At 38.1% G+C, this 23,345-nt stretch overlaps 1 protein-coding gene across 1 annotated transcript in view; it reads right to left on the reverse strand.

Annotated features, from left to right (window-relative positions):
- Positions 1-2,735: 2,735 nt before the first annotated feature.
- Positions 2,736-23,345, reverse strand: part of LOC127862616 (nidogen-1-like) — a 38,301-nt gene continuing 17,691 nt past the window's right edge. Inside the window, exons 7-24 of the mRNA XM_052401821.1 lie at positions 23,093-23,329; positions 22,078-22,275; positions 21,362-21,586; positions 18,183-18,305; positions 17,058-17,177; positions 15,980-16,111; positions 15,537-15,671; positions 13,999-14,127; positions 12,270-12,488; positions 11,643-11,795; positions 11,196-11,324; positions 10,276-10,395; positions 8,970-9,083; positions 6,897-7,019; positions 6,137-6,308; positions 5,147-5,440; positions 4,641-4,771; positions 2,736-3,754 (exon numbers count right to left, since the gene is read on the reverse strand). Of these exons, the coding sequence (XP_052257781.1) occupies positions 3,609-3,754; positions 4,641-4,771; positions 5,147-5,440; positions 6,137-6,308; positions 6,897-7,019; positions 8,970-9,083; positions 10,276-10,395; positions 11,196-11,324; positions 11,643-11,795; positions 12,270-12,488; positions 13,999-14,127; positions 15,537-15,671; positions 15,980-16,111; positions 17,058-17,177; positions 18,183-18,305; positions 21,362-21,586; positions 22,078-22,275; positions 23,093-23,329 (2,900 nt within the window). The 3' untranslated portion in view covers positions 2,736-3,608. The remainder of the gene's footprint in view (positions 3,755-4,640; positions 4,772-5,146; positions 5,441-6,136; positions 6,309-6,896; positions 7,020-8,969; positions 9,084-10,275; positions 10,396-11,195; positions 11,325-11,642; positions 11,796-12,269; positions 12,489-13,998; positions 14,128-15,536; positions 15,672-15,979; positions 16,112-17,057; positions 17,178-18,182; positions 18,306-21,361; positions 21,587-22,077; positions 22,276-23,092; positions 23,330-23,345) is intronic.

Raw genomic sequence — 23,345 nt, forward strand, 5'->3', positions numbered from 1 at the left:
TAAAAAGACTATTTACTACGAAAACTCATGTAGCAAGTTGTGTCCATCGTAGTTTATTCAAGTCTAGGAGGTTTAGTTGATAATTATAAAGCATAATTTCAAAGCAAAGTAATAAAAAAAGCCTTGGTCCATAACAATTATTCTCTTAATGTGATTCATGAAATTTCTACCTTGCACGAGTAGTTCACCCTTTACCAAACGAGGATCTAAGTCCCCGCACATCCGGCAGTAGTTGTGCCGCCCGCACTTCAGTCGCCTGACCTTGGCATTGCCTGTTGACACAGATGGCAATGCCCCGGCACGTATGCTAGCGCCATCTTCCGAGAGAGCCTTATACTATGAACCCGATCCATAGGAGGAACAACGTTGGCTTGAAAATAAATCTCGTGGCATTGATTTAGCTATCCATTTTACTTATTTATTAATTAGCATGAAATTAAGTTTAGTTCGGTCGTTTGCGCAATACGCATATATTGAACTTCGTTGCCATGCGTTATGACGTCGCGTAATGTATATTACGACAATGACGTTCAATGACATATATAGTATGGTAAACGTAAAATTTTACGCGACGACGTCAACATTAACGTAAAATGCGAACAATATGATGGTAGTTTTCTTCTTATGACAAAACGAACTAAATATTGTTAAAAGCACTACATATCAACGACACAATTAAATAATCCTAATGTTGACCTATATATTTCAAATGATGTCATATTGATCTTTCATCAGTAACTTATTTAAGCGAGACTTGCGTTCATACGTTCGCGCGGTAGTAGACGCAGATAGAAATAATTTAGTAATCTTCAAAGGGAGAATATCATTGGAGTCACTTTGTCGGTCGCCTCGCGCGCTAAAATGTTATACAATTTTAAGCGAACTACTCCCCCTTCTGTTTATGTGATTTATAATTGTGTAATGTGTGATCACCATGAAGAGTATGCATATAAGTATGTGATTCTCACATGTCCGCGTTATTTTCTCTTTAAGGTAGCGCACCTCTAATGATTTCCCGCGATTTCTTCGAAGGTTAAAGAGCCTACTATTAGGTGCCGTAGCCTAGTGGTTAAGGCGATAGACTAGAAATCTTTTGGGATATTCCCGCGCAGGTTCGAATCCTCCCGACGACGTATACTTTTTTGCGACGCGTTTTATTTATTTTCTAACGTAATTTGATTTAATTTGGCATATAAGCTATATTTATTGTTAAATATGTTGCAATTTTTATGCACATTCTTCAATTATTAAAATTAAAACAACGTTATGGCGAAATTGGGTGATTTACTGTTGAAAATACGAACCATGCATGTTGCATTTTTATTTTTATTTCAAAAAGTAAACGGTAAATCTGTCTAGTTCTTGGTATTTTTGCTGTATATAGTGTTTCTATAAAAACTAAGTTTAAAATATGACTTAAATGATACTATTTTGAATTTTATGACCCCTTTTTTTAACCTACCCAATTTTACTTGGCTGAAATCACTTACATTTCATGGCGCTCTTCAATAGATACAAATTTGTAAAAAATAAATGTCTGTAAAGAATACTTATTTCATCATGTTTAATCTTTAAACACCTTTACAGCATCTGTACACACCAACTGCATGCCCATATTTGGAAATTAGAATGAATTATGGAACTTTTATATACCCCAGGGGTGAAAATAAACTGGACAAAAGCCGAGCGTGGGGGTGGTTTTGAAAAAATCGGTATATTTTTTTAAAAAGCATGGAAAGCCTACCTACAAATTTGCATGTAGTTCAGAGAAATGATGCTGATTAAGAAAATAATTAATTAGATTATGTTTGGGTATGTGCCCATTAGAGGTGCGCTACCTTAATGTAGCGGACAAAGCGATGCGGATTATGTGCCTTGTTTGTGACAAATCATTTTGGCAATTAACACAAGTGTATCGTACTGATGCTACTTTGACATTAATGTTGGTTTCGTTCATGCAAACATATTGGCAAACAACTTGGTGTTCTGTTTGTCTGTTCGAAAAGTTGATTATTAGGATTCAACAACAGTCAAGGTTGAAAGACAAAATCATCCAAAACATTTTATTATACGTTAAAGTTTATTTTGAAATTGAAATTGATTGGCAATACGTAGAACAAACTTACTACTATGTTTAAGAACACCATCTTCACTATAACTACATGTATACTAGAATATTTAATACATTTTTCTGCAAGCCTATACGGTCATAAATTAACATTGAGTGGCCAATGTATTATACCAGGAAAAATATACTTGTAACAATTAATAGTATTTGTTGCTGTTCGTCCCGACAGAGAACACATAATATAAATATACAATAAAAGCATTCTAACCTAACAAAATCAATAGGCTTTCACATAGGAGCTTTAATTCATACTAATGATAACCTGGATACATATAGAAAATATTATTTACGTCGCGTTTTGGGAAAACTAGAATAAATGCACGTGAAGCTCGCACAGGCTAATCAGAAACGAGTTTTACCTCCAAGACTGGATCCATAAAACCAGACAGTGTCGTCCCTGATAAGGCTGTGCAGACTACAATGCTATCCTGGAACAACACTTAACCCTTTGCATGCTGGGAAATTTGTTGTCTGCTAGAATGTCGTCTGCAGAATTTCTATAATAAGCATTTTCTTCAAAGAATACTATCAGAAAAGCAAACAGTTTGGATCCTGATGAGACGCCACGTTCTGTGGCGTCTCATCTGGATCCAAACTGTTTGCAAAGGCCTTCAAAATTCGGTTTCCGCACTGAAAGGGTTAACGAACATGCAGTAAGCCCGTTTTTCCACAATGAAACATATTTTAATAACTTGGACTGAAAATTAGATTAATTTGGCACACGAACAGTATGTTAATTGGGAACGGCACTGAATTATATGCGTTGTTTTTTTTCTCCTCAATATATCTGCACTGTTTTTAAATTAGATCAACTGGAAAGCTGATAAAATTGCAAACAATCAGATACTTTCTATATGAGTAGATTACTTAAATGTCACTCGTGATATAACGCAGACGAAACATGTACATATAATACAATTGAAAGAAGAATAAAAACTGTTCTCAACAAACTTCAAAGAACTGGCCTTTTCAACATTAGTCTAATTACGCTCTAAATAGTATTAATGTTATAGTATGAAATCAACGACAGTGGTACCAGTCAAAAACACATTATGAACTTCATGTACAGTGTATCTATCAAAGAAAACCCTCCACATAGACGTACGTGAAAATATATGTACATCTGAATGAAAAAGTAGACAGCATCTATCGCACAGAATGTTTAATAACGTACACCATCGCCCGAACTACAGATGCACCATTGTATCATGTGACAAGGACAATCTAGAATTTACATGCAAATTTACTGACGAGTATATATTGGTTAACACAGAGATGTATAGTTTTCTGTACTGGCCACTACCCGCACAAATGAAAAGACATATCATTCAGAAATATTTCCCAAAACATAATGTATAAAAATGTAAAAACATATTAGACTTAAATCAATATTAAAAAGCCACAATGTATACATATTGGTAAGAAAACAAAATTGGCGAAACTTGTAAGTTAAAAAAGCATTTTAAACAAAGCCCGTAGATCACTTTTTTTTCTTTGTAAGAGTCGCGATTTCTTCGCAAGTGACGCTATCGATGTCGTCAGGGCAGGTACATGTTCTCCCACCATTTGGTTTAGGGAGGCAGAGGTATCTACAGCCGCCGTTGTTCAAAGCGCAGCCGAAGCGTTCTACAAAAAAGAAAAAGTATGCACAGGACTAACAACACCAATAACATAGTCCATATCCAACCTGCGTATTAATATGCTAATATGTTTCACAGCAGAAATATAAGTTTAGCGCCCCGAAATTTAGTGACCCGAAACAAAATGATAATGCAAATGTTCAACATCTGTCAACGGACATGCAAATAAAAGAATTTCTAATACATATGACGTGCCTTCAGGTAAACGTGCAATTTATGGAGCCCATTTACAGATCAGAAAAAAACGGTATTAAAAACAAGTAAATACAAACACAAATCACCCATGTTCATGCAATAGATTATTGACAGTGATGAAAGCTTTGAAAGACGAAAGAAGCATTTGAAAGATGAACATAACGCTGCATGTTCTACAGATAATAGCAATTTACCTACTAACTACAAGAGTATCTTCATTTTAATCAAAGATTTTTTCCAGTTATACCTGTTTATGTTAGAAGTAAACCGTTGCAAATAGTTTTTGAAATGAAATAAAGTTGTTTGAAAAACAGTTAGACGGACAGGAAGGCGGAGTTTAAGTGTTAGTAATCTTATCAAACAGTGTATGACAATTGTAAGTTGAGATTCAATATTTTATGAAGTACTTACGTTCAAAGCTCTAACCTAAATGATAATTTCATTTCAGCAAATCTGTACATTTTCGTTCAATCTTTCACATGTTTTTATTTTATTGATTCCATTGAACGTACATTTGTATGAATGTTAAAATAAGTAGGACTATTTGTTGTTAGCTAAAAAATCATACGTAAATTACAAATGTCAAATGTGTCGTAAGATCTATGCTTAAAGAGGAAACGACAGGGCCAAAGTTAATTGCCGAAAACTCAAATGATCAACGCTTATATTATACATACGGAGGCTTTCTCTTGCCGGGCAGTAGCTACCGATGGCGGTGATGCCGTACAGACGCCCGTTACCTCCAACCGGAAGTGAGAGCGGCTTGCCTTCCTCTCCCGTCACCCTGTCAACGTGGGGTATGCCGCGACTGGAAATGTACACGAAAAAAAATGTGACAATTTAAATCAAAGTCTGTTTTATAGAAAGAAAACAGTATGTTCTCCAATGGATATACAAGTTCAAAAGAACATAATTTTCATTTTGCATATAAACTATTTTTACAATTTGTTCATGTAGTTTTGATAGTTTGGTGTTGTTTAAAAATTATTTTTTTTAACAATAGCAGGTTTTACTCTTAACGTGTAGTGCTTAAAATTGGTTTTCACATTTTCTTAATACAATGTTTGAGTTTCTTTATTTTTTTATGCTGTTCTATTATCAGCAACGAACCTTCGGATGACAGTTTGTATTCAATATAACATTAATTAAATATTTAATACATATTTACTAAGAATTAACTCACATAGTCCAGTCCGACCAGAAGATGTCGCTGCCATATATGGCCAGGTCAAACGGGTAGGGAACCTTTTCCATAACGACGCGGCGCCCAAGTCCCGCCGCCGAGCTCCCGTACTGCACGCACTCGATTTTGTTGACGCCGGCGTCTCCCCAGCAGAGCTGCCGCGAGTAGGGATCGTACGCGAGACCGTTCGGCAGTCCCAGACCGGTCTCTACGAACACGTGGCGGTCGGAGCCGTCCATGTAGGCCGCCTCGATGACCGGCTTGTTCCGGAACCAGTCCGTCCAGAACATGACCCTGTGCCGCGATATGCATGAAACTCACGTTGTAAGCAGATTTATTGCAAGTATATAAGGGCCAAAATTAACCAACCAATTCTTAGACGTAAAGTGTAGGAATAAAGATTATTCTTACAACTGTAATGTTCTTAATATTATTTTAACAGTTCACACCTCATTTTAAAAATAATGCATCAATTCAAACTCTTAAGTAAGATTGTGTGGGTCTAAGTCTGTTATATATGCTTAAGTCTACTAATGGGATGGTTAATTCGGGCCCGGATCTAATTAAAAATGTTTAACAGATACAACATTGATGGTTGAAAAACAAGAATGAAAGTTCAGAAGAAATTGTACCAGAACATCACCGAAATTAGAGTGTACGAATACGAATGAACATTCTTTTCGGGTTTATGGTCGACAATGCATTCGTGCACAAAAGACATGCCCATTGTTTGAAGAGCGGAAATAAATGTAGTCTCTAGAATGTTAACATGGCAAATGTTGACGACGCACGACGGAAAAAGGTGATCACACAAGCTCACCATTGAGCTTAGAAAGAAATGTTGCTATCATAAACTGTTAGACGTTCAAATTTAAACATCGTCCTTAAATGCACGAGTTTTGTAATCGGAATACAAAAATCTTTCACCCATTCCTACAATAGATACAGAACGCAACCATTAATAATGCTTTTATGTAGAGTGCTACCCACCCTTGCATAGGTGACACGACGATGGACCGAGGGTCGCGCAGCTCAGTATTGATCAGCGTTTTCCGATACGTGCCGTTCATGTTGACCACTGCAACGAGGTCGAGGGTGGAGTCGGTGACGTAGAGGTTGCGCGACATCCAGTCAACAGCAAGCCCTTCAGGTGAACTAAATCCTGACAACGAAACAATTTTCTTGTTCATAAGAAAGCTACTACGTGAAAACAAAAACAGGTAACGGCTTATTCATATTGTCACACGTTTAATATTACTTCGTAATTATTGATTTACATATTATTTTGGAAAAATAGTTAAAACATCCTGTAAATAAATCAAATTGATGCATCACATGAGAACGTTTTTTATACTTATAACGGCATAGCTTTCTTTAAGTGAAGCGATTCGGTTTCGAATGTCGCACATAAACTTTCAGTGTGCCACAGTGCGTGAATATTTTAAAGTAATACATCTTTAGGTACTTTACTCATCCCAAACTTCAAACAGTTTTTTACAATTATATGCACCTTCTTTACCTGATTATTCGTATTTTAACAAGAGATCTGAGAACAAATTAATTCTATATAAAACATCATCCAATTCCAATAATCGATTTAGTCATTTGTATGAGTACGTAATGTAAATAAGTGCGAACACGTGTTCACCGACTGCCGAATAACACTTATTAAACAACTGTCATAGAAAAATCTGCTATGCGTTTTCCTTAAAATATCTACAAAGATAGTAGAAAAACGTAACAAGTTTACCATTTATAACCACGTCCTTGTTGAAGCCATTGAGGTCCGCCCTCGAGATACGACCATGTTTCACGTCTGTCCAATAGAACTTCTGCTCGGCACAGTCCGCCGCTACTGCCACTGCAAGCTCGTCTGCAAAAATGGTTGCAGAAGTTTAACTTGCGCGCTCGTGCTGTCATGTATATGGAAATTGTACAATCCTTTCAACATAAAACCTTCACAAAAGGGCCTGAAAGGCCCAAAGTCGCTCACCTGATTTACAAAGGAGCTGTTCTGACCAAGTTGTATGAAGATTGTGACTTTAAGAGTGTTGGCAATGTTTTACTATAACCATTTAAGGAAAAACGACCCGCCTCCTCGAGGCCATCACACTAGAACCATTTTCGAACCTATCCAAGATAAAATAAAAAATTAAATTCTGAACAAGTTAATTAAATGCTGAACTATAAAGGCAGAGCTCCAGATAAGATGCGTATCTGCGTATTAACGCATTGAAAAATAAAAAAAAGCTTTAAAAATCGGCACAGTGCGTAACATTACGCAATACAAATCTCGGTACGCAATTTTGATCGATTAGAGTGCGTAGCCGGTTTAACAAATAATCCTGTTCAGGGTTTAGTGTAAGTTAACCTTTGAATCAAAAGTAAGTCAATCAAAAGAACCGTGAAATAAAAATAGCGGCCCATTGTGTTCTAGGTTCGAAAAAGGGACGTTTCAATCGAACAGCGGCTCCTGCAGGAAGTAATTGTATATTACAATATGCCATAAATCTTATGATGCTTCTAGGATTGTTTTAAATAATTTTAAGCGATCTCATTATTGAAGAAGTTTATTGTTAACTTGCATAGACCACATAAAGTGTGACTTTATTTTTCATTGCACAAGCAGTGCCATAACTTAGTTTAATTGCGAAATGGCGTTCGTGGTGTACTACATGAATACTATATGCAAGAAAGACCCAATCAAGACAGAGATACAACACATGTAAGTTGCATATTTTAAAGAAAGTCTGTTCATATTATCATTGATAATTTATTCTGTTTGCATTTATTAATTAACAAATAATAATTATTCTAGATTAAACACGCCATGTACTATGTCAGTTTTCTATGGAAATGGAAAATACACCACAAAATTCCGAAATACCCTTTATGCTGAAAAAAAGGAGTAAAAAACCCTTTAACAATAATTTCAGGGGGTAAAAAACCCTTTAGACTAAATCCTTATCTGGAGATCTGTATAAATGTGACTTTTAAAGTGTTAACAAGGTTTTACTATAGCCATATAAGGACAATGCCCCACCTCGTTGCGGCCATGTTGTTCAACACACCGGAACAATTTTCGAACTCATCCATGATATCATTAGAAAAAATGTTCTGACCAAGTTTCATGAATATGGGAAATAAATCAGGAAAAATGCCCCGCCCCAATCGCGGCAATATTTTTCAACCAACCGGAACCATTTAAAAACTTTTCCAATACATAATTAAGACAAATATGCTGACAAAGTTTCAGGAAGATCGGACAATAAATGTGGCCTCCAGAGTGTTAGTAAGTCTTACTATAGCCATAAAAAGGAAAAGGCCCGCCTCTCTGGCGTCAATGTTTTTCAACCAACCGGAGCGATTATTTAACTCGTCCAAGACATCATCGGGACAAATCTTTTCACCAAGTTTCATTAAGATCGGACAATACATGTGTGCTCTAGAGTGTTAACAAGATTTTATAATAGCTATATAAGGAAAAATGCACTGCCCCCTTAGCGGCCATGTTTTTCAACAAAACGGAACCATTTTGGTAATCCGTATTCGTCCAAAATATCATAGCGACAAAGTTTCTGACCATATTTCATAAAGATCAGACAATAACTGTGGCCTCGAAGAGTGTTAAAAAGGCAAATGTTGACGCCGCACGCCGTACGAAGGACTAGAGATCACCATTAGCACATTGTGCTCATGTGTGCGAAACAAGCGTCTTTGAGGAGTATATGACCGTGAAAGATAGGAACAAGTGTACACGTTTCAATGCAAATTCCCAAGTTTTGTCACACCAATTATAGCATGTCGTTCATATACAACTCACCAGGAAGGTACAATACTCGGGAGCCGTCCGAGTGGTCGCCATTTTGTTTCGTGGGTACCTTGTGGATGGAGTAGCCGCGGGAAAAGACCAGATAACTCTCCACATCCGGTAGAGCTGGGACAGAGACAGAGGATTAGTTTGTACGCTATATGGTCACTAATAAGGAGACATAAATTTCACATGAACTTGAATTTATGCGTTGTGTATGTTGTGTATAAACAAAACACCTCAGCACATTGAGTAAAATAAGAATTTAGCAAAAAGTCGAAATTTAGAATACAGGTCGATTTCTTTAAAATGATATTTAAGTCGATGACACGTGAATACCTATAAAAACAAAAATAATACTGTAAGCATCTCACCGATTTATTGTTTTGGTTTTTATATTCCACGACCCCGAAATGCGAAAGAATTACGATGAAACACAGTTATCATACAATGTATCGGAACACGTCTGCCATGTTATATTCTGATTTATTATTTACCTTAGTGCGATTAACCCATTTATGCCTAGCGTCTAGAAAATAGGCCTTGGCAAACAACGTAGACCCAGATGAGACGCTGCATGATGCGGAGTCTCATCAGGGTCTGCGCTGTTTGCTTAAAGGAATTTCTGTAAGAAATATTCTAAATATAGAAATAAATATACTAGACATCCCTAATTTTGGAAATCAATTTATCCAATTTAGAAGGATGGGAGAGTCTACTAGGCATAAGTGGGTTAACACAAATAACAAGAAATAAAATCTTATGAAAAGACGCACACGAATATTTATCATTATGTACTTGCTTGTGCGTGTGTACAAATGTCGCTTTGGAACGTAACAGATATCTAGGATAAATAACGCATAAAAAGTAGTCCGCTTCCCCAACCGTCGATTACGACAACGGATTTAAAACATTGAAATACGGAATTCAGTCGAAAACTTGTATTGTATATTTGAAATAACCCATTATTTTAGAGAGAATATGCATAGGTATATAATAAATGTATAGCCGTGCAAAAAGGTCAGCGTCTGAGTTATGTATCGATTTTTAAAGTATATTGATTCTGAAACGATCTTAACCCATTTATGCCTAGCGACTAGAAAAAAGGCCTTGGCAAACAGCGTAGACCCAGATGAGACGCAGCATTATGCGGCGTCTCATCTGGGTCTACGCTGTTTGCTTAAAGGAATTTCTGTACGAAATATTGTAAATATAGAAATAAATATACTAGACATCCCTAATTTGGGAAATAAATTGATCCAATTTAGAAGGATGGGAGAGTCCACTAGGCATACATGGGTTAAACGCTCATTCGTACCTTCGCATCTTCGTCCATCTCCCTGGTAACCCTGGCGGCAGATACACGAGTACCTGCCCTCCGCCTCCACGCAGACGGCATTGGGATCGCACATGCTCGGGTTGGAGTTGCAGTCCACCTCTGAAAATTCATTAATACATGTACTTGATTAGAATATTAGTTGCATTTGATACAGGTTTTATCGAAAGGCTAGCTAAATAAACTAGAGCAAAAATTTAAAGTACTGATAAAACCTTTTTATGTGGCGCAAATTAAGAATGTATAAAAAGCGACGTTTAAAGTTATGAACGTGAGAACAAAGGACAGGAATACATATGTTTCAATAGTTGATGAAATCTAGCCACTGTACAGAGTTTCCCTTATCTAGCCACTGTACAGAGTTATCTAGCAACTGTACAGAGTTATCTAGCCACTGTACAGAGTTATCTAGACACTGTACAGAGTTATCTAGCCACTGTACAGAGATTCCTTATCTAGCCACTGTACAGAGTTATCTAGCCACTGTACAGAGTTTCCCTTATCTAGCCACTGTACAGAGTTATCTAGCCACTGTACAGAGTTTCCCTTATCAAATTCAGCTTAGAAGTTGGCTCTTTATACATTTTTATCTAATAAAGAAATCTGTATAAACCAAATACGCATAAGCATCTTAGCCAAAGAAAGCATGATGCTATTATTATGTGCAATCACACGTATACACAAACATAATCTGATGTAAACAACCATTAACATTATATGTCGTGTGACATATCATGTTTGCTGATTGGTCATAAAGTTAGATATACGACCAGGTACTAGTATTTCCTTAATCTGGTTGAAGCAGAGAAGTTTTGGCATGTATATGGCATGGGTACAATAAGAACCGGTACAATAAGTACCGGTAACCCGCATAGATCGACTAAGACTGTCCAGTTAGTTACCTCTGTATCTGCATGTAATGCCGTCGCCCTCGAATCCCCTATTGCAGCGACACCTATAGCTGCTAGACTGCGGATCGTAAACGCACTGAGCGTCGGGGGAGCAGTTGTTCACCTCGTTACATGCGATCACTGTAAACACACGTTAAAATAATGTACACCACAATTCAAGATCAGTTAAGCCGACGATGTCTTTTTTTCAAAAATAACCATCTGCATAGCAATGCCGTACCACCGGCATGGTGACGACAGCTTTAAAAGAATATTTAACAACATCCGCCAAGGTTACATGCAGCGACGCTTCGTCGTACTTTTTCCTCTGGGCATTATATCATGAAAACGGTCTTAACAAAGTAGGGATTTGTAAAACATAGGCAAGTATAAGAGATGAATACTTGAAACACTTCTAAAATGTGGTGATAGGAAAAAATACGAGCATAATAAGGTTACCTCTCATGATGCACACGGTGCCATCGCCGGAGAAGCCGGGGTTACAGCGGCAAATGTAGCGACGCGTGTCACGCGGGTCAGTCACGCAACGAGCGTTTACGTCGCAGTTGTTAGCTACGTTGCAGCCTTCCGGTTCGCAGCGCCGACCGTCGCCTGGTGGCAATGAAAGAGCAAACATATGTTTTAGTGTACGGTACTTTCATTTGCTACACGTATCATTAGATGTGTACGAAAGGGGCTGTGTATGTGAAGAAAAGACCATCATTCTTTATTCGTACTTTTGAAAGCGTTATTTTAAATACACATGCTTTTATTTTAAAAGAACACCTTGTAAACAGTAATTAAGACATGAAGTATACAACATTTATATAGTAACTTTTCAATTGTGAGCCAAAAGTTTATCTTATTCTTATTGCATTTAAAATATATAAAACTAAAAAAACAATGTTTGTCCTATTACACTTTGTATACCCGGTGGTCACTTTATTTTAATCGTTAACGTTGTTAGCTTTATCGCACTACAGTCTTCACAAACGGTTTACGTGTATACTATTTCAATTGTGCACAAGACATTTAACAGAAAGAAGCAAGCAGCGCCCTTAAACTATAACGACGTTGCCGACTTACCGTAGTATCCTCGCTCACACACGCAGACATGATTGCCACTCGCGTCGCGGTCGCAGCGGGCGTTGACATCACACACGTTACCCGAGCGGCAGTCGTAGGCGGGCGAGCAGCGCGTGCCGTCACCTTGGTACCCGGCCGCGCAGACGCACCCATACCTCTGGCTGTCCTGGCTGAAAACGCAGGCGGCGTTTGGATGGCAGTCGTCACAAGCCGCGAGGTCTTAAGATAGAGGAGGAAACTATATGAGCCTCTTTCTGTGAAGATGGACTAAATGCATGTGCGTAAAGTGTTTCCCACATTAGCCTGTGCAGACCGCAAAGGCTTAACCAGTACGACACTTTCCGCCTTGACTTAAAAAGAAACATACAATGCAAACAGTAAGTGTCGTACCTGCACATGCTAATCTGGGGCGACAATTTACGTACATGCATTAAGCCCAGTCTTCCCAGAACAAGGCTCGTATAGAAATGGATGAGACCAAAGACGTTCGTTAAAAGTGAGATAGGGTTTATCGTAATGAACGTTTAAGCATAACACTATTATATGCAGGATTTTTAGTATGGCTAGTTTTAACAATAAATTACATTCATGTACATGTATATTTAAATACTAAAAGCGTCCACAGAAAATACAGAATGAACATAGAAGAAGAATGTAACGGCTAAAATAACAAGGGCTGTTTGTAAAACATGCATGCCCCCCATATGGGCTGTCCGTTGTAGTGGCAGCCATTGTGTGAATACGTTTTTTGTCACTGTGACCTTGACCTTTGACCTAGTGACCTGAAAATCAATAGGGGTCATCTGCGAGTCACGATCAATGTACCTATGAAGTGTCATGATCCTAGGCAAAAGCGTTCTTGAGTTATCATCCGAAAATCATTTTACTATTTCAGTTCACCGTGACCTTGACCTTTGACCTTGTGACCTCAAAATCAATAGGGGTCATCTGCGAGTCATGATCAATCTACCTATGAAGTTTCATGATCCTAGGCATATGCGTTCTTGAGTTATCATCCGAAAACCATTTTACTATTTCGGGTCACCGTGACCTTGACCTTTGACCTAGTGACCTCAAAATCAATAGGGGTCATCTGCGAGTCTTGATCAATCTACCCATGAAGTTTCATGATCCTAGGAGTATGCATTCTTGAGTTATCATCCGGAAACCATTTTACTATTTCGGGTCACCGTGACCTTGACCTTTGACCTAGTGACCTCAAAATCAATAGGGGTCATCTGCGAGTCATGATCAATCTACCCATGAAGTTTCATGATCCTAGGCGAAAGCATTCTTGAGTTATCATCCGGAAACCATTTTACTATTTCGGGTCACCGTGACCTTGACCTTTGACCTAGTGACCTCAAAATCAATAGGGGTCATCTGCGAATCATGATCTATCTACCCATGAAGTTTCATGATCCAAGGCGTATGCGTTCTTGAGTTATCATCCGGAAACCATTTTACTATTTCGGGTCACCGTGACCTTGACCTTTGACCTAGTGACCTCAAAATCAATAGGTGTCATCTGCGAGTCATGATCAATGTACCTATGAAGTTTCATGATCCTAGCCCCAAGCGTTCTTGAGTTATCATCCGGAAACCACCTGGTGGACGGACCGACCGACCGACCGACCGACCGACCGACATGAGCAAAGCAGTATACCCCCTCTTCTTCGAAGGGGAGCATAATAATAATAGAAACATTATAAAGTAGCATAGCTCATACCTGGTTGATCAATCTTTGTGCACGTGGTTCCACTTCCGGTATATCCCTGCTTGCAGACGCAGCGAAAAACGAGGTTGTTGATGTCATAGATACACTCGGCGTTCCTGTCGCACTCGTCACAGCGATTTTCTGTCGATAGATCAATATTTATACATTTATTACTTTGCTATAATATTCGGCGTATTAAGCATTAAAAAGAGCTTATGATAAAATATAATCTTCGCTTATTGTTTAATTGTACTAATTAAGACTGCAAACCATTGGTGTGGTGCATTAGTAACGGATATACGGTATTTGTATATGGGTGCTCGATACAGGGGTGTCAATTGTCCCAAATTTGAAATCCGGAAAATTAAGTCGAGAGTCTGAGGCCGTAGGATAAAGGGAAGAGAGGCCCCCCCCCCCCCACCGAGCCCTAGCTTATTGTTCTTTTCTTATAGTCTTTCTAGGTGCAATTTCTGGTGAGTACAATGCGAAATATTATAAACCAAACCATCCGTAACACCGCATGTGTATTTGTCATTCTAAACAAATATTATTAAGAACTTCAAAATTAAATTAAAATCGACAAACCATACCGTATCCGAAAACGACTGTCCGAAAACATGTCCCGATACATCATTTGCAAATGAAATAAATATGCATATCGTTTGACTGCAGAAAATGTAAACCAGTAACCAGTAACCTAGCAAATACGCAGTCAATAAATAATTTGATTAACATATTGTTTTAAAATGATATTGCAGTGCTTTACTTTGTAAGTTACTGCTCATGTCAGTGCCAGCCGCTTACCAATCAAAAATCAATAAATAAAATCGGCACCAAGCGCAAATGTCCGGAATGCCGACGATGCTATAACAATATTCTTTTTGAAATGATCCCGCACTCAAAGAATTTTGTCCCTACCCCCACCCCCCTTAAACAAACTCATCGGATTTACATTCACCTCAAAATCAACCCTGGACGGCTCAAATCCGGATTTCCGGAATAATCCGGAAAATTGACACCCCTGTCGATAGTACAAATGGTAAATACTAGTACATGAAAGTTCGAATTGTTTAGATCTACAAATTGTAAAGTTAAATGGAACGACAAATGTGACAATAGGTCTACAGAAACAAGAGTGATGTTGAAATAAATAACAACGGTTTATTTGCAATTTGTCAATACAAGATGTTATATTAATAAGCTCTCATTACTAAAAGCATGCACATGGAAGATAGCAGTTGCAGAGACCTTATGTACTTGGTCCTAATAAAAAGACTTAACCCATATATGCCTAGCGTCTAGAAAAAGGCCTTGGCAAACACCGAAGACCCAGATGAGACGCCGCATCATGCGGCGTCTCATCATGATCTGCGCTGTTTGCTTCAAGGAATTTCTGTAAGAAATATTCTAAATATAGAACTAAATATACGAGACATCCCAATTTTGGAAATAAATTCATCCAATATAGAAGGATGGGATAGTCCGCTAGGCTTAAATGGGTTAAATAATATAATGTAAAGACTAACGTAGAACTAAGGGAGCGTACTCACCAATATCGAGCCTATCGCAGTACTGACCGTCCCCGCTGAAGCCGTCAGTGCACTCACACACGTACCGCTCCTCTACGTCGCTGAACACGCACTCTGCGTTCGCGTGGCAAATGTCCGCCTCGTTACAGTCAAAATCTGCAGCGGATCGGTAGTTGGGATCGCATATATGATATAACAGATATGTGCTGAATGGTAATGAAATCATGGGCACTCTCCAAGTGCGTCACAACTTGATCATGTACGTAATGCATATTTATATTCATAACATTTGTTACTTTGAACCGTCTTCTAATTAGCTATTATAACTTCATTACATTTTAAAGAAATTCTTAACACGAACGTCCACGTCCAGCCATACCTTACATTTTAAGAAAGATCTGTTATACGATAGGAACCAATAAACTAAAGTTTGTGGAACCGACAAAACCACCACTTGAACTTACGAACAGACTTGCAAGTCTTTCCGTCTCCGGCAAAACCAACTTTGCATTCGCACATCGGGGTGTTTGTGACGTCATTAAATACGCAGTTTGCGTTGTCGTCGCATACGACGCCACCACAGAGCGCGACATCGCCTGAAGTAGAGAACATTATTAGAACTGCATGCACTGTTATAAAGAAAAATATAGATCTAAACTATATTTTCCATCAAAGTAAGCAAGAAAAACTTCCGAAGGATTATGTTTATACAAATATGATAAATCACGGATAACAACACCCGTTATCATAAAAAAAACAATGTCGGCATTTGGGCAAGTGTTCACAAACTGATTCTTATACATTGTCACAAGAAATAAATAATATTGTTTTATGTTATCAAAGCTTTAGTGGTCTAAGAAGATTTAATTTCAGTATTTGGATCAACCGGGGTTTCCTTCAGTCTCAATATATTATTTTTGATAAATCAAAGTCCGATAAAACAGTGAGTTTGGACCAACAACTTTCACTTAGTAAACAATCACACTAACTGAAACTTCGTAGACGCAAGAGATTATCCATGGTTAACTACTTTGACAGCTGAATCGCTCTATTTTGTGTATAATAGATAAGGGTACTAGTAATTTTGGGTCAATGATGGATTGCTATGATATATTACGGTAGATATGTCTATTTAACTCTTTGCATGCTGGGAAATTTGTCGTCTGCTAAAATGTCGTCTGCTGAATTTCTACAATTAGCATTTTCTTCGATTTTTTTCAAAGAATACTATCAGAATAGCAAACAGTTTGGATCCTGATGAGACGCCACGTTCTGTGGCGTCTCATCTGGATCCAAACTGTTTGCAAAGGCCTTTAAAATTCGGTTCCCGCACTGAAAGGGTTAAATGTTTGTATTACTATTAATGATAAATCGTTTCGAAGCGTCATCAATGTTCACATTAATAAAAGAGTGTAAAAAATTATATCAATAAACGTATTATGGGAAACCTCATTTCATATACTTCAAGAAATAATTATTCCGTAATAACCATTAAGATATGTCAGATAATATTTTTTGAACGCCCATTGACGTCACACTCACGTGTACATGTGCGCCCGGTCATGACGTAGCCAAAGCGACAGCGGCACGTGAAGGAGCCGACGGTGTTGACGCAGTCCGCGTTCGCGTCGCACGTGTTCACAGTGGCGCATTCGTCTAGGTCTGGAACGGCAATTTAAATGGACTTAATCACCGAATCTGGCATTTTTTTAAGTTTGTAAGTGCAAGCCTTAAATCAGTAGATTTTAAAATGTCTTACCAACGAGTTCAAGTATAGTTACACGAAAATAAATAAACAAATAAACTTAAACAACAGGAGTCGAACCCGGGTCCTTTATATAAGAGAGCTTTCTTGCATCGAAGCTGTTGAAATGCAACATGTATTATATATCTTATACAGCATTCCACGTGTTGCCACATCAATTAACGATAACATGAGAAACACTTCAAATAGTTCAATTGTGTCGGGTTTGTTACGCTTGTTTTTTTTTCAAATGATAATAACTCATACACGAAAACGTACTTCAGTATGTGTCTACGTCCTAAGCGTGTACATTGTTTTATTAACTGTTGTTTGAATCTTTGAGAAGAGTTGTGAAATATTCATTCGTCAATATGCGAAAACGCCTTTGTAATTAAAACGCTCGTCCATACAATATAGCTCAGGCATTTAAACTGACATAAATTCAAATAAACTTCCTGATACTTAAACTCTGGACGTTATCTATTGTTAAAGAGTTAAGACATAATTACGTATATATATAAATGCGAAAAGGGTTGGATTGAACAGAATAAAAATTTCTGTAGATTTACCCCAGAGGCTTCATAAGCTATCAAACGTGTAATGATTAACACACAGGTATTGGGCGCGTGGCAAAGGCATTTTTACACTATCAATATGTCATAAAACAACTTTTTACATAAAAAAACACAAAACAATTCTGATATAAAATAAAAAACAATTCTGATATAATATATATATTATATCAGAATTGTTTTTTAATTATGAAAAAAGTTGTTCTATGACATATTGATAGTGTAAAGTGACTTGGATTAACTCACGAACTTGCATTTATATATCTGATAATATATATCAGAATAATGTATTAATATGCAAGGAATATGTCTATAATTGTATGGTAAATAAATTCATTCATTTTTAAACACCTTGGCATGTTTGTCCGTCCCCGATAAATCCTGTCCTGCATTCGCAACGGAACGTATCTCCATCCGATAGGCAGGCGGCGTTGCGGTCACACGAGGCGGCGCCCTCTTGGCAGGGGTCGGATCCTGGAGCGGAAGAAGATGTTAGGTTTTGAGAAAGCACATTTGTGCGGCGCCATGGAAAAGCTGAATGAATATTCCTAAAGTGACATTCCAAATAAGTCTATTTATTCCACACAGGCTAATCAGGGACGACACATTCCGCTTTTATGATTATTTCGTTTGAAGTAAGTCCCTTCAATGAGAAAATTCAGTCTAGGCGAAAAGTGTCGTTCCTGATTAGCGTGAGTGGCTGCGTTAAGTGTTTTTTTTATTTGTGAGTACCGGTAATGTCAAAACGGCACAATTAAGCGTTCCGCTTATGTGATATTTCAGTTTAAAAAAAGGAAGTAACATCTTACATACACAACATAAAATTGGTATAACATTCTCAACTGCACAAAGGGATTTAACCTTCTTACACGAAGTGTAAACGAGCTATTTTATCGCAATCAGAAGGACAGAACCATGACTGAAGCGGCGGTAATCGGACACCGGCGTGTTTACTTTCGGTAGATTAATAACAATGAACTAATTAGTAAAATTGAACGGGTCAAACCTACAACATAACTTACACTGTTCTACAAACAATGCAACTTGTGTACGCCGTGTAATAATAGTGAGTAGCTTACTAACAGTAATTAAATTGTTGTTGTTAAATAAGTCACGCATTTAATGCAGAATTGGTATGGTATTACATCTGTGGAACAACTCACGATCTCCATTTCGTTAACGATTCATAGACCTCCAGGTGAAGAATGTAATGAATTTTTATAATCACTGGAAATAATCATAATTTAAAGGAAACATTATACTTAAGAAAAATGCGTGATGTTGTCGACACTTCTGTGAAAATCTTTATTGTTTTATTAACTATTTGATAATGGAATACAATTTCAAACAAATTGTATCAGACAACAATTCTGCAGATATTACAAGTGAAAAGAGCTAGCCAGGACGCTCATGTGTTAGTCTCTTGTTGTGATATATGGACTGTAACGCCAACGAAAATCCGGCATGGGGGTCGGTGGAAGCAGCAGCAAGCCACATGAAACAGGTCGGCGAAGTGTCATCCTTGAAGATCAGGATAAATCAAGTGGACAAAATAAAGAATTCGACGAGACGCGTGCAGCTATTGGCGATAACTCCACAAATAATTCATCTAAGGGGCGTAATTCGGAAAACAAAAACGTTGGGAGTGCTTCAACTAATACAGAGAGCGTAAACGAGTTGACTAAAGTAGCATTTGAAGATTGGCTGTATGTACGGTTATCTAAATACTTCGATGACCTTGAAGCAAATGTGTTGGTTTTGAATGTCACTGCAGAAGAACGGCAAGACATCGACAGCGCTGCTGAAGAATTTGTTGACTTTTTAGTGACAGAAGTCGGCAGCGTCGATAGGCGCTTTAGGGTAAAACCAGAGGATGTTTTGCGTGTTGGGAAATTCCACGACAGTTGTGACGTCATCACCATTGAGGAAATATGTTTTAATATTGAAATAGATGACATATCAGACAAAAATATCGCTGAGGTCGCGGAATGTTCTGAAGACAATGAAAAGGTTCTGAAAGTTTTCGTGACGGAAAACTGCGCTATGCGATGGGACGACTGTACAACAGACGAAACTGACGATAAGAAACGGCTGAGTAGCGATATCGGGATCGCAACGACGTTCTATGATCGAATACAAAAAGCTGTTGAGATTCTCAGAATGAAATCACGAACGACGCTCTTCAGGAAAACGGGTCGGTTGGATATAATGGAAGATCAGGCTGTCGTAAAGAACGGCACAGCTACAGAACTAAAATTTATCTGGAAACGAGAAAAGCTTATAACTATAGTTTTGACACCGTGCATTGGAAGTAAAAGTCTAAAATTAATGAGCAAGACTGTTATAACATCGCAGTATTTTCAGAAAAGCCTTGAGCAGGCGGGATTTTTGGTTTTATTTCCTATCGAACAGTCTAACGACTACTTCCAATGGAATTTCATGCATGTGGAGACATCGCTGATTAATGGATTATCAGAAAACCACAAGCGCCTATACAAGATCATCCAATTCCTCGTGCAGGGATACGGGCAGAAGAAATTACCGGAAGCGGAATACTTTACGGATCACGTGATAAAACAACACGTGCTGTATCATTGTGAAAAGTGCGCGACGAATGACAAACTCGCGGACTGCCTGATGGCCGTTATTGACGATATGCAGAAAATGGTGAAGGGATTCAAGAACAAAAAGCATGCGTTTTTTCCGAACTGTTTCAACAAGGAGATAAATATTTTATCGAAAGAATGTTGCGTTGTTGACGAAGAAAATATACGCATAAATTTAATGGGATTAGAGCATATTGCCAATCACTTGATTAACGACATAGGTTGCACTCCACTATACGACTTTGAAACAGGTTTCGGAAACTTCGTTTCGCTGAATGACTTTGTACTGAAGAAAGACTATCTGAACAAAAAGTACGGCAAAATGGCCGCGAAGCAAATGGCTGCTGAGCAAAGTGCAAAGCGAGCCCTAGTGGACGCTGTGGGAAACAAACGCTTTACAGTTCGATTCCATTAATTATTGATGTACTATGACTGTTTAATTATGCTATAATGCTGAAGAAATGGAAACACAATGTGACACTCGAAAAGGAGCTACATACAACATCGTACTGGTGTGACTGAAATAATGCCAGTCTAAATAAGAATTACATTCCAAATTATCATTTACTCATTCGAAATACATGTTTTAATTTACAAATGTGAAACAATGTTGTTAAAATCAAAAGTGCTTTTGCTACATAGATTAAAAAAAAAAGTATTGTGTCCAATTAAAAATTTGAAATGTAAATAATACACTATTTTGAGAATGGTTTGATCTTTGTATAAACTTAAACTGAATACTTTTACAAACGACACTACATGCTCCTATAATATTCCTATATTCGTTAAATAGCTAAACGAATGTTTTTTTTGTGATTGTTTTTCCATATGTCCATATGCTGCGTTAATAATTGATTAATTGTTAACTTATAAAAATTTAAAAATCTTTAACCGTTTATCAATGGATCGCTAACACCAACTTACCCGTCATGGCGTTCACTTTATTGGACATGGCGTAGCGCACCACACGCTCGTTCGGGTCATAGTTGATGTAGTTCCGGCTCACAGAGAGGCGCATGTAGTTGCCGCCGCCATCAAGACCGGCGGGCGCGTGCTCGCACTCGTCGAATGTGATCGTTTGGTTCCAGGAGTACTGATACGCGACTTCGTTCAGACGGAACGTGCGATCCGACGTCGACTCAATAACGCCTAGTGAGAAAATGATATCAGGGGCTTATATTGTCTATAGTAAGAAAAATCCGAACTTGTTGTGACTTAATTCTGCGATATTGGTCGATATGCTTGAAATGAATTCATCGAGTTATTTGTAGCTCTAAATTAAGGAACTTTCTTTCGAAACAATGAAATCAGTGTCAATTTCCCTGATGAATCTTACATCATAACGTCAAAAATTATAATTTCTGTTTTCCTTTTTTATTTTGTGTAAATATCTTTCCAATTGTAACTATTGTCCGATACCTTCAAATGTACATGCATATTTGAATGTACTGGAAACCCTTCTTGTATAATATTTCAATGGTACACATAAATTAGGATAAAGAAAAGATAACCCAGCGGATCTGTGTGAGCATGACTCTCAGCCATTCATTTTGGTTTAAAACTAATATATAACACTTCGGCTAACTTCTTAGGTGACTTAAAATTAATTATCTTCTGTGCGAAACATAATTATAATGTACCTCGACGGACTTTGCGGTACTCCTCTTTGTAATCGTCCACTGTGATTCTGTCCGCTTCTCCGAAATTCGGCACGTCTCCGCGCACGTTCGTCTCCATAAGAATGTTGTTGAGCACATTGTGCCCGAGGAAACGCTGAGTGATTACTACTTCCCCACCCCTCTGAAACCGGATACGCGCAGTCCTGTTGAGGCTTCCGCCTGAGAAACAAAGCACGTGCCAAACACAACAATCACATATATCATTACACATTGTATATCATCATTAATATGATTTTTAGAGTGGTTTATAAGTTCGGTTCTCTGCTTTAATTATTAATGCATCGGCAAACATCGCTTATATAATTGAGCCGCGTTCTGATAAAACTGGGCTTAATGCATGTGCGTAATGTGTCATCCCAGATTAGCCTGTGCAGTCCGCACAGGCTAATCAGGGACGACACTTTCCGCTTTAATGGTACTTTTAGTTTCAAGGAATCCCCTCCTTACCGAAAATCAAGTTTAGGCGGTAAGTGTCGTCGCTGATTAGCATGTGCGGACTGCACAGGCTAATCTGGGATGATACTTTGCGCACATGCATTATGCTCAGTTTTATCAGAACGCGTCTCATATTATCCTAAGCGAAGCCTGATATACTTATTAAACATAGCTTCTGTTAGGTCATAGGTCATAATGTGAAATCAAGATAGATTAGTACCGGTAACAAAGAAAAAGCGTATATTTCTAAACTCTGGATTGTTTAAAAAAAGATTAGGTAAACCAAATCAAATCAGTATGTATTTTACAATTCTTGGTAAGATCTCTTTTAGTGAAATAAAGGGTTTGTTTAACTGGTAGCAACGCACACAAAATAATAACAGATAATTATTTAACGTTAATGGTTACGAAAGTTATTTAAACTTCTAAATATGAACACAGAAAAGTCCTATATATAACAAAATTAGTAACTGAAACAGTCTAAAACTATTGACTTTCCTTTAAGCATTGAAATCTAGCTACTTCTGAAAGCTCGCTTTACCCGTGTACATGTATCCGTTTTTCGCACCCGGTCCCCCGATGAGGGCGAACATCCAGCCGATAAGGCCGCCGATGGTATTCAAGGTCATCAGGCCGACGCTCACTTCAGCCGGGATCCGGCTGACGGCGGTGTAGGCGCGCCCGTCCTTAGTCACCACGAACGAGTGCATGTCCAGGTCGCTGAAGGCGACGCCGTTGATCGTACCGGAAACCTTTCCACCCAGGCGCTGTGGGGCCTCTGCGGTGTTAAACCA

This window comes from Dreissena polymorpha, chromosome 16 (assembly GCF_020536995.1).
Source record: "Dreissena polymorpha isolate Duluth1 chromosome 16, UMN_Dpol_1.0, whole genome shotgun sequence".
Taxonomy (NCBI): domain Eukaryota; kingdom Metazoa; phylum Mollusca; class Bivalvia; order Myida; family Dreissenidae; genus Dreissena; species Dreissena polymorpha.